Below are 12,192 nucleotides of genomic sequence, written 5' to 3'. Positions count from 1 at the left end.
GGGGGGGGGGGGGGGGGGGGTGGTAACCAGAGATTAATAATAACAGACATAATTTATAACCAAGAACTTATTAATTAATTAACTAAGAAGACTTGCTCAAAAGGTAGAGTGGTAGTCTACCAATTAAAAGGGCAGAGGCCTCCAGTCCCCAGACTGAGCCATACTTGGGCAAGGTACTCAACCATCAGAGTGTGTGTATGTGTGAATGTTAGAAAGCAATTAGGCATAGATAAATTACCCTACAGTAGAAAGTGCTTTGAGTGTTCAACTGGGTAGAAGGCCACTATTGAAACACAAATCCATTTACAAACTTACAGTCTGCACTGGTGCCCTCTGAGTGTTGATAATACAGTACCTACACAGGCTTACTGCGTTAAAATACCAGTTAATTTTAAAAAATAAGACAACATGGAAGCCTGGAAGTGTTGGTTTGTTTTGCGCGGCAGACACTAAAGGTATCGAAATTTTGGCTAATAAAACCAGAGAAAACGTAAAGACAAAACACACAATAATTGTACTGTCGCTGTGGACCTGCAGGGGGCGCCGGAGCTCCTCCACACCTCTCCTTCATTTACAAGCAGACAGGAAGATGGCGGAGCGGAGCTGTGGAGGCTGTATTGGCTGAGCTGCTGTAGGTTTAAATGCAACAGAAGGGCACGCAGTCACCGTGGAAGCGGCCGACGTGAAGGGACATCTTTCCCTTGTAGGAGCAGGGCGAGGTTAGCCTTTTACTGGATTTTCTGTTCGTGTTTTTCTCTAATCGAGAGGAGAGTGCCGAGCGAGGAGCAACGAAAACAAGTCGGACATGAACGGGGTAAGTTTGCTTGTTTGGTCATCGCCGTCGAGCCTAACTGTGGTTAAATACGGAGAGCTAGCTAAAGTGGGATAACTCTTGAGACTAAGGTGCTTGTCGGTGGAAATGTGTTTAGTTAATACTTGTAGCCCAGTTGGGTAGCATTTTTTTCTGTAAGTTAGTGTCGTTAGACTCGCTACAGAGGTGCTGTTTTGTTGGGGAGTGCTTGTTTTGGCTACTGAAAGCTACATGCATGTGTCAGGCAGCCGAGGACACGGCAGCATTTTCTGATGTTAGAAGAGATCGAAATACGTGCATTTGTATTTCTATTTTTGAGCGGGGTTTATAGATTAAAATCAGTTCCGTGGTTTGGTTTGAATGGATGTGATCGGGAGATAATGAGTCAGGAGGCCTATCTGTGCCTTGACTCTGGATTTAAAGGGGCTGACTGGGGAGTGTAGGTGGGTGTGGATCCAGCGTGGTCCCCTTTTCCAGGCCCCACCCACAACACTGGTGGAAAGTAGCGACTGTTTTGTACTGAATGAAATGATAAGATTGAGGAGAGCTATTAAGGAATCAATGAATATAGAAAAATAATTACACGCATATGTAAATAAATGTGTGTGACAAATTAAAGGAAAAGCTGAACCTCCTACCTCTACAACGAGGCGATCCGCTGCGCGTGTCATGCTTTGGGGCCATTTATGATGGATTTGTTTAGCTACACTTCTTCTCGACAGAGGATAAGATCACTCAAGTGTCTCACCAGAAAGAGAGCACCAATTTGTTTATTTGGTAGTTCAATGAAAGGCTTCAGTTAAGAGTAATGAAAAAATGCGTTGACTTCTGCAGTTTTGTCTTGTTATACAATATTGGAAATTTTTTTTAAAAAAACTAACAAAACACTAAATTTTCGGAAATATTTGTGGGTGTTTTCTTGTTTGTTTGTTTTTGTACTACTCTGAACACTAATGTGGCCCTCGAATGAGATGACAGTACCAGCAGTGACCCACAGCTCATTTAAGTTTGAGACCCCTGCTCTAAATGAGCACAAAGTTACTGTGAGTGATCACCTTCGTCCTATGTTGAAACATTCTGCCCTGATAAGAATGCTAATTTCCAGGATGACAATGCTTCTGTCCTGAGGGTACAAGGTTCACTGAAGGGTTTATTTAGGATGAAAGTCATGTGGGTCATATCTTTTGGGTTTCACAGTCTTCAGATCCCAAGTTAATCGAATACCTGTTTGTGATTTGGGTCAGACCTATGAGAGTTCTCTCTAAATATTAAATGAATACATTTCTTTTAGAAAACTATCTATCATTTGGCACCCATCTTGATATTTTATTATAATGATTATAATATTGTCTTTCCTGTGTGTATTCTAGTGTTTAGACATTTCATTTACATTTAATATGCAAATCAAGCTCTAGATTTTCAAGTGAAGTAGTTTAATAGAATTACCACAAAACACACCCCAATCTGACTGTTTTCACCGTGACAAAGTAAAAGTGGCTGTTGATCTTATCCCTTCCTGTTGATTGCATCATTTCAGCTTCATTCCTACAGAAGAAAACAAGCTACATCTTATCAACAAATTATCTAGAGAGTGATCAAGCTTTCTCTCCTTTCACAGGACACTGTATGCAACAGCCATTCATTCGCCCTCTTAAGCTGCACCAACTCCATATCATCAGTTCAAGATGAAAAGCCCACCATCAGGTTGACACAGGAAGGAAAGTGCTCTCCAGTTTTGTCCTTGCAGAATGATGTCCAGAAGCCAGGAGAAGGTGAGTATGTTTACTCCAGTTCTTCAGTTTGATCGCTAGCAGAGGAGAGCTGGTTGAACAGTCCATGGGACAGTAACTGAATCCCTGTTAATATATATATCATGTAAGAATTTCCAGTGAGAGAAACTAGAAGCACAAGATTTGTCTGAATCTTAAGGATGATGTTTCTCTCCATTCACTCTCAGGAAAGACAATGAATACCATCAGCACTCCAACGAAAGACCCAAAGGCAGCTTTCACAGAGATGGAGAACAGCTACAGCCAGTGTTCACCCTGCTGGTCTGATGAACAGCCATCACCTCTGCAGCTCCACTGCACCGAAGCCTACCTTTGTTCTCATCCTGAACTCTCCCTTCCCCTCAGCAATGGCTTAACTCATACTCCCCTACATGCCAATAATGGCGGCGCTCTCCATGGCCTCCAGAGGAGGGGAGCCCGGGTCAAGGTCATAGGAAAGAAATCCACTCGAAGAATGTATGTGTTGATTACTGGTGCATTTTTACGACCTTTCCTCATGGTACATGCAGAAGAGTGTGCCCTCATGCTGCCTTTTGTATACAGGAACCATACATAGTATAAATGTCATGTTCATACCCCAGATACCATGTATGGATAAGGTGGTCTGATTAGGTTTTAGAGCACCTTTGTAAGTGAATTTATATCTTAATTACTACATTTTCTTGTAAACACGTTAACACACAAGAGCTACACACATGGACACTATATAAGGAATATAGTTATAGTCTGAACTCTTTTGCATAATGTATTATATGTGTTTTTGGTGACTAACTTGGACATAATGTTAGACTTTTAAAATATTTGGTCTAAATCTTCCAGTGCTTTCTTGACTAGTGGTAAGCCAACTAGCTGTGACTTAGTTACTTAGAATATATGTGGTAAGTTTTAGTCTGGTAATGTTGGTTGATGAAGAAATGTAAAAATTGACAGTTAAATTACTAAATCAGCCCTGGTAGCTTGGATGAACGAGCCAGTCTTATCCACTCAAGGGAAATTTTGCTACAGAAAATCCTAGACATTACAGTTGAAGAGCCTACAAGGACTTGGCTAACCTTAGTTAGAAGAATGTTGGCTCAAGGTCAGATTTGATCTCAAAAGCCAAGTGATCCATTAATAAACTGAATGTCTGTTGACTGTAGTTTTTCACTGACAGCCAAATTTCTGTTTGGCTAGATGGGCTTAATTTGATTAAACAGACTTTCTTCTGGCTAATCTTGATTAATAGACTAGTGTTTAATAGTATATCAGAATCAGAATCAGAATACTTTATTGATCCCTGGGGGAAATTATTTTTTGTTACAGTGCTCCATTTTAAACCAACATTAAGACAAGACAGACAATACGCTAACTAAGAATAGTACAATATATACATATATATACATACATACATACATAAGTCACTTATAAATAAATATTTGGAAAAGAAACATGTGTAGTTGTAGCAGCAAACAGTGTGTTAAGTGGATGCATTGTACAGGGAGATGGCCACAGGCAGGAATGATTTCCTGTGTCGTTCAGTGGTGCTTTTCGGTGCTAATATTATACTATAATATTATATTATATAATAACAAGTTAAACCATCACCACCGAGTGTCTAAATGTGGTTAGGGGAAGGCTTTTCAGTTGGAAGGTCAGTAGTTTGATCCTTGGTCCTCTAAATCCAAAGAAAACTTTTTTTCCCTTTTTGGCCTGAATGAATATGGCACCTATCCATGAAGGAGTTCAAATGCCTCTTGGTAATAAATGGTGCAGTGCTGTAATAGCCTATCATTAGGCTGAATGGGTATAATAGTTGTTGATGTTGCAATGTGTTTTATTTACTATAGGGCAGGAGGGGAAAATTCCCAAAACCGGAAAGTTACTGACTTCTATCCAGTAAGACGAAGTTCAAGAAAAAGTAAAACGGAGCTCAAGGTAAGAAAAAAGTCTATTTCATAATGTACTACAACATATGTTATAGGTAGTTAGGCATAGGTGTTCATATTATTCGATATTGAAGTGGTTTTATTTGGAGAAGTGGGAAAAGTATGGGTCTTATTAAAGTGTTTGCCCTCAGCCAAAACCTGTTTTGTCTTTGTGACAATTATGTGCAACTCCCACCCCCACTCCACACTTTGACACAAGAGCAGGTCTGAATTGTTTGTGGTGTCACTGAATATCAGAGTAAGGGCTGAAAATAGCTGATATAAAAAATGTTTTTAAATGTATACAAATCACCATTAGAAGATATTCTCTACAAAAGCATATCTGAATATGAGTGTTTAGTACCTGTAGGTAAGATGCAACATACTAGAATCTGCTTTTAGTTTATAGTGTACCTGTATTTGTAGGCTATGGCTGGATACATTATGATGATATAGCCTTTTTGTGTGTGTTTGTTAGTTCTTGTTTTTTCGGTTGATCAAAATTTGTGAACAATAACTGTCAAGCAGAACAAGCATGTTTAGTATTGCCAAAAACATTGTCTTTATGTTTGCACTTGTGTGGTGCTCTGACTGTGTTTGAGGGAAATATACTTTTTATTAATAATGTGGATGTACCGTGGGGGTAATAGTTATCTGAGCCCTGCTTAAATTATAAGTTTGCTCACCTACAAAATGAACAGTTTCTAATTTTTATGGTGGTTTTGTTTTAATGGAGAGAGACTTAATATTTATCAAAAACATAAAAAAAAAAAATTGATTTCCGTTGATTTGTTATGGAATGAAAGTATTTGATCCCCAAGCAAAAGATGAGTTGGCACTTGATAGAGAAACCCTTGTTCGCAAGCACTGCGAGAGATCTGGGGGTTAAATAACTATTACCCCCGCTGCATGACTCTGTGTATGAAGAGAAATCTGGTCTGGCCTGTTTCATGTTCCATTTTGTTACCAGTGCGAAGAAAAGAAGCTCATAGACGATCTCATTACAAGTGGAATAGAGGAAGGAATGGAGGTACGTTGAATTTTCTTTGTTTCTTCTTTCTTCATCTGAAGGAAAAATCTTATTGTCATTGTAAATGAGGATTTACTGTAGACCTTTAAAAAATCCTTAAATTTTACTCAGTCATGTTCTCATACAAAAATGTCTTATTTTAAGAATTAATTTGAATATGAAGCCCGCAAAAAGGCTCAGAGTGACCAAATTCAAATTGTACATTGTTCATATGTTTACTGAAGAACCTTTACTTTGCCAAGCTGTGTCACCACAGAAAGCCTCTTGTACTGTTTTTGTAGGTGCAATACATAGAAGGAAAAGGGAGAGCGGTGTTTGCCACTCGGTGTTTCCAGCAAGGCGATTATGTGGTGGAATACCACGGAGACCTGCTACAGATCACCGATGCTAAAAAGAGAGAAGCCGAATATGCTCAAAATCCAGCAACCGGCTGCTACATGTACTACTTCCAGTACCTCTGCAAAACATACTGGTAGGAAGAAAAGACTTCTCTGGGATTCTATGAACACTCATTGGACATTTTGGAATTTGTGTTATATTAAGTTATGAAACCAAAGCCACCAGTTTGATAGGACAAATTATTAATTTCAATTTTTTTGTTTTATTCTTTTAATGAAAATGAAACATTAGCATAGCAGCTAATATGGTCACTGAAAACAATTCAGTATTTAATGTGAAAATGTAAATGCTGTCTTGCGAACATATTGTGTATGTGGGACGATTGTGGCTCAAGAGTTGGGAGTTCGCCTTGTAATCAGAAGGTTGCCGGTTCGAGCCCCGGCTTGGACAGTCTCGGTCGTTGTGTCCTTGGGCAAGACACTTCACCCGTTGCCTACTGGTGGTGGTCAGAGGGCCTGGTGGCGCCAGTGTCCGGCAGCCTCGCCTCTGTCAGTGCGCTGTGGCTGTGGCTACAATGTAGCTGCCATCACCAGTGTGTGTGTGAATGGGTGGATGACTGGATATGTAAAGCGCTTTGGGGTCCTTAGGGACTAGTAAAGCGCTATATAAATACAGGCCATTTACCATGTATATTAAACAACCTCTAATACGAACACCAATGTAAATGTATGTGTTTCTGCCAACAGTGTGGATGCTACAAAAGAGACTGGTCGAATGGGTAGGTTGATAAATCACAGTAAAAATGGGAACTGCCAAACCAAACTCCACGACATCAACGGTGTCCCTCACCTCATTCTCATCGCCTCTCGAAATATTGACGAAGGCGAGGAGCTGCTTTATGACTATGGAGACCGCAGCAAAGCTTCCATCGCTGCTCACCCCTGGCTTAAATATTGATTAAGAGGTCCAGAGAAAAAGTAAAGGGAAACGTACAGTAAGACTTGTTTTTTCATTAGCTAGTGTACAAAAGGCCTTAGAAACAGAATGTGTACTATTTTTTTGTTTGTTTCAATAATGAGGAAGCTGGGGTGTGTGAGGGTTTAGTAGACATTTATGGGTCCAGGTCATGGGGGCTGATTGGGTTCATATCACATTTCAACTAAGGTCCATCTGCCTTGTCAGATGTTATCTGTACTTTTTATTTATGCGTGTTTCAGAAACATTCTTTTGTTTTGCAGCACATTTGTTTTGTACATTTTGTATTACCTATAGAGTAGTGCTTCTACAGCATGCAGGTAGTAGTTGATGCTCTGCATTTTTATACAGCTTTTTTAATTAGTACGTAGATACTTGGCAATACTTGTATTTGCTCCCCTTTTTGAATCAGCAGAAACTATGAGATGCAAATTACAAACTCTTTTTAGATATGTATTCTATTCAAGGGGCATCTATTTTCAGCAATCGGACCTCACACTCATTGTTCAGTGGGGTAGAATAGTTTATCACGTTCACGGTTTATTTGGCGTTTCAGGGTTTTGGTTACCAAAAAAGATCACATGTTTTGACACTGGATGAAATACTTTGTGTTGATCATGGAAAAGATTACATTAGAATATGGAAATTACTGTTATGAATGTTTATTTTTTAGCATAGATTGTATTTTATAATATTAAACATGCCATATACAAAGAGTTAGTATGTGGTAAATTTTAAAAATTTAAACGAAAAGTATCTGGGAAAACCTACAGAATATTCTGTGTGACTCGAAGAGATGATTCGCTCATGCAAGTAATAGTTTCGGTGTCTCTCTCTAACCTCAATTGGCACACACGATTATCTCATCTGTTTAGTTTCACTTAATTATAACTTCTCCCACTGATGACGACACTGTCTGTGGTGCTGCACTTTGTAAATATATTTATTTGCTTGCTGTTACAAATCCAAATATTGTTTCAAAAGAAATACTGTGACATTTTGGGAATTATGTTGTATTTTTTTTTAGTTTTTGCTGAGACTTAATGGGAAGATTGATCAAACTCTCCTGTCTATGCAAAATGTCAATCTGATCACCTTTTTTGAGAGCGGACACCTGAGCTTAAATCCAATGCATTATACTTGCAGTTGCATTAATTTAAGAGGGGAGAGAAAATGTTGATGGTTAGGCTAAAATGCAAATTCTCAGTTTTATTCATAAAGGTTTTATCAGACAGATTACACCCGTTGCCTTAAAATTAAACTCCTAGCTGAAATATCATTTTGAATTTTTGGACTATCAAATCTGTCATTACTGTCAATTATAGAGAAGTTGTGTCATGGTTTGAAGAGCCCAGGGGCCAGGGGAGGTCAAATCTGCTTATTACTGTAATATAACACCACTGTTAGCATTATTAGAGTATTTGCTTCTGAATGATCGCTTAAACACACATCTGGATGGAGAATAGTTTAAATTTGCTTTACTGGTGAAACTAAAGTTGAAAACCAGCCAGAAGGGTGTGTGCTCTTGTAATGAACAAGGTGCAGTACAGGTACCAATGAAAGAATCAGAATCAGAATACTTTATTGATCCCTGGGGGAAATTATTTTTTGTTACAGTGCTCCATTTTAAACCAACATTAAGACAAGACAGACAATACGCTAACTAAGAATAGTACAATATATACATATATATACATACATACATACATACATACATAAGTCACTTATAAATAAATATTTGGAAAAGAAACATGTGTAGTTGTAGCAGCAAACAGTGTGTTAAGTGGATGCGTTGTACAGGGAGATGGCCACAGGCAGGAATGATTTCCTGTGTCGTTCAGTGGTGCTTTTCGGTAATCTCAGTCTCTCACTGAACGTGCTCCTGTGACTGACCAACATGTCATGGAGTGGGTGGGAGGTGTTATCCAACATTGTCTTTATCTTGGACAGCATCCGCCTCTCCGAGTTTGTTTATGTGCCAAATCTTCACGATTTTTGGTAAATATAAACTGTGATTCAGTTCCAGTATCAGTAGATTCCTGTTTCAACATACAGACATCATAGTCTTATTGAACCCACAGTAAAATGGGAAAATTAATGTATTTTAAAAAATACACACAAGCAGTTTTTGACTGTGAACTCCATTAGTTTCTATTTACGTACACATATAAAACAGTCTCACAACAACTGCATGGCTTTTCTTCTTAGATGTTCCAAATTTATTAGCTCAATTGCCAACAGATTTGCTGTTGTTGCATATATATCCATAATGAACAGTGCTTATACAAATCAGTGGACAACAAAAAGCCAACTCGATAACAGCTGACCCCTTCCTAACAGTGTAGTGTGTTATAAATGGGTAAAGCTCAACAAGTTAAACAACAGAAACACAATCAGGCTTGGTTACACACAGTGTTAATTGGCAGCTTAATCCACATTTGGTGTTCTAGTGAGGACAGCACAGGATTAGATCATGCATTTGTGTTTATGGTAATGAACAAACATGTCACCCAGTCCCACAGTCTGACGCACTTATGTTCTTGAGCAGTTTATCAGTAACAACAGAACTCTGTGGTACAAATACAAGTAGTTAATTAACAGCATAGTTCGTTGTTTGTTGTGGGTTATTCTGCAAGTGTGTGAAAATGATGATAGAGTTCAGTTCCAGTTGGATAAGATAAGATAAGATAAGATAAGATAACCTTTATTAGTCCCACACGTGGATGAGTTTAAACGTACTCAAGCTGCCACTGATGCTTTTCATCGCACTGATGCAGTGGTTTTAAAATGGTGTACACATGATCTGCTTACCCATCGTTTGTAGTAGTAGTTCAGACTTATACTTTATTTGGTTTTCATTTATTTTTATTTTGTGTAGTTTTAATTATGGTTTTAGTCGGGGGGATCCATCGGGGCCTGTGTTTAAAGACACAGTGTTACCAGATCTCAGAAAAAAAAGTGTGACAAACAGTGTTTATGTGGGACAAAGTAGGACAGGATAATGCAGGGAGGCAGTCCAAGATATCTGAAAGCAACTTTTCTGGCTTTCTTGCTCTCTTGTAAATACAAGAAGAATAAAAGGAAACGGAAGCTGCCCTTCTTACTAGCGCAAATTTAAGACAGTTGGGATACACAAATGCATACTGTGCCACCTCACACCATATTTTCTCCTGTGTGAAACTGAAAAATAAATTTAAAAAAAGACATGTCAATTACTCAAAATATACTGCTGCAAAGCTTGTTATGTTTTGGTAACTTGAACTGATGGGCTAAGCTTCAGTTGACTATAATAAATGTGTGCTTGATCAAAGCCATACTTTAGAAAAGTGTGAACCAGTCAAAATGTGGGGCATTGTCTCAAGATGTGGGACAGGAGGACAAGGAATGAAATTGCAGTGCAGTCCCACATGCAGAGGGCATCTGGTCACCCTAGCTCTTACTTATTGTCTAGTTGAGAGTTCAAGAAGACTAGCCTAGTTTCATGCAAAGACTGAAAGTGAGAGAAACCATGTATGACCTGTGGCTGCTTCCAAAGGTCAAGCCCACAGACTGGCATGTTATATATTGTGTTGACTCAACCTTGCAAACATTTGTACCTAAATAACATGTGGTCTAATTCAGCTTTTTCAACCGTAACAAGTTAATCATGAATTAAATAAACTGAAATGCTGTCATTTAATTTAGACTAAAGCTCATTTAATTCAATTCAGTGAGTGGCTAAGCTTAGCTAGCTCTTTTTTTTTTTTTAAGACATTAAAAAAAAATTATTCATTACTTTTCTTCACCAATTTTACCAAGCCTAATAAACTCATAAACTATTTAAATACATTAAAGTATGTGATATATGAGGTAGCTTGTACTCATGAAACCATGAAATCCATTATAGAGACAGGCACCACAGCCAAGCTTGACTAGCAATTTTAGCCTCCTAGCTTTTAGAAGGATGAATTCATTCCCCTTGTAAGTTGTCCTGTGTCCTGTACACATTACTGAAGCTTAAAACTTGCACAAAACAAACTAAAAGTTCTTCTAGAATCAAGTCTGCTATCTTGTTTTGTTTTTGGGTGTTTGGCATGGTGCCATATTTCTCTTATAAAATCTCTACTTAGCTGTAACTAACTAACTAGGTACATGTTGTTTCTTTTCTGTTTCATAGTTATTGTGATTTTTTGTTTTGTTTTGTTTGCTCATTTCCCCAAAATTACACTCTAAAATATCTTTGTGGTATATTTTTTTAAAATTTATTTTTATAGCCAGGCTACTGTTTCCCTTGTTTCCAGCCTTTCTGCTATGCTAAACTAAGCAGTTCCTGACAAATTCATGTTAACTGTACAGATATGACTTGTATTGATTTTTCTCAGCAAAAATCCAAATGAAACACAATTTCCTAAAATGTTGAACTATTTCTTTAAGCCTTTTATTTTATTTTTTTAATTTCTTACCTGATTGTAGCAGCTTTGTTTAAAAATGACCCAGCTAAACAGTATATTGTACCTTTTGCACCAATTTCTCTACGTTCTTATTGTCTGTACAGCTGTCGAGGTTATGGAGATTTCCAAAAGACAACAACAAATCCAGCTCTCTAAGTTATTCTTAAAATATTCAGTATATTTAATGTTTGGATTTCTGTTCTTGTTAATATTATTTAAATGCAAAAGGAAAAAACAAAAACAACCCAGTGTTAATAATAAATAGCCCAGTCACGTGTATCCGACGAAGTACATCTTAAGTGATGCACTGTGTTTAATACATAAGGATACACCTTCCTCTACTCCCTCTACCAGTAGCATTGTGTATGAAATGTTTTCATATGAGCCTTTCTTGACAGAGATATTCCACTCTGGATTATTCCCTTGTCTATGTGGAACTAATGCAATAATAGTTGAGGGGCAAAACAAACCTGTTGGCTGTTTTTTAGGGCATGATAGAGCTTTGCTGTTGTAGCGCTGATTAAATCTTGATGCTGGGGTTTTAGGCATTGTTTAATAAAGATGTAATATGCAAATTAAACGTCTTGGGCATCTGATTTGTTCTTCCATTAAAAGAAAGAAGTACGTTAATGCTTAAAACTGTTTTGAATAAATGAGAATTCAAAAAAAAAAGATGGGAAGAACTCTTTTCTACCATGAGGGTTGTTGTATAGTTTGTTCACCAGAGGGCACTCTGCACCACACCATCTGTCCATTTAGGGTTGGGGCTGGATCCTATCTCAGGTGTCACAGGGCGAGAGTTATAGTACACCCTTGACAGGTTGCCAAGGTCAATTTAGAATCACAAATTCCACACAGCAAAACCCCAGGTTGGAATCAAAACGAGACCAGGACTTTCTCACTGTGAGGCGAC

General features: G+C 38.1%; 1 protein-coding gene across 2 annotated transcripts; it reads left to right on the top strand.

Annotated features, from left to right (window-relative positions):
* Positions 1-554: 554 nt before the first annotated feature.
* On the top strand, positions 555-11,859 carry kmt5aa (lysine methyltransferase 5Aa). 2 transcript variants are annotated; one of them, XM_082540747.1, is made up of 7 exons: positions 555-814; positions 2,430-2,583; positions 2,769-3,057; positions 4,428-4,515; positions 5,476-5,535; positions 5,817-6,007; positions 6,621-11,859. In XM_082540747.1, exons 1-7 carry the CDS (start codon positions 806-808, stop codon positions 6,829-6,831), a joined length of 1,002 nt encoding a protein of 333 aa, XP_082396873.1. In that variant the 5' UTR covers positions 555-805; the 3' UTR covers positions 6,832-11,859. The 2 variants fall into 2 exon arrangements, with proteins under 2 accessions (XP_082396873.1, XP_082396872.1); XM_082540746.1 differs by lacking the exon at positions 555-814 and adding an exon at positions 1,731-1,854.
* The last annotated feature ends 333 nt before the right edge of the window (positions 11,860-12,192 follow it).

This window comes from Aulonocara stuartgranti (genome assembly GCF_965226115.1).
Source record: "Aulonocara stuartgranti genome assembly, chromosome: 7".
Lineage (NCBI taxonomy): Eukaryota > Metazoa > Chordata > Actinopteri > Cichliformes > Cichlidae > Aulonocara > Aulonocara stuartgranti.
Note: the sequence above shows the minus strand (reverse complement) of the source record. Positions and strands in the feature narration are given on the sequence as shown.

Excerpts from the sequence above, each read along its gene's own strand:
- kmt5aa (XM_082540746.1), top strand. The coding sequence starts at position 1,765 with ATGTGGCCCTCGAATGAGATGACAGTACCAGCAGTGACCCACAGCTCA. Across the intron at positions 2,584-2,768 it reads TGTCCAGAAGCCAGGAGAAG|GAAAGACAATGAATACCATC; the intron begins GTGAGTATGTTT and ends ATTCACTCTCAG. Across the intron at positions 6,008-6,620 it reads TACCTCTGCAAAACATACTG|TGTGGATGCTACAAAAGAGA; the intron begins GTAGGAAGAAAA and ends TTCTGCCAACAG.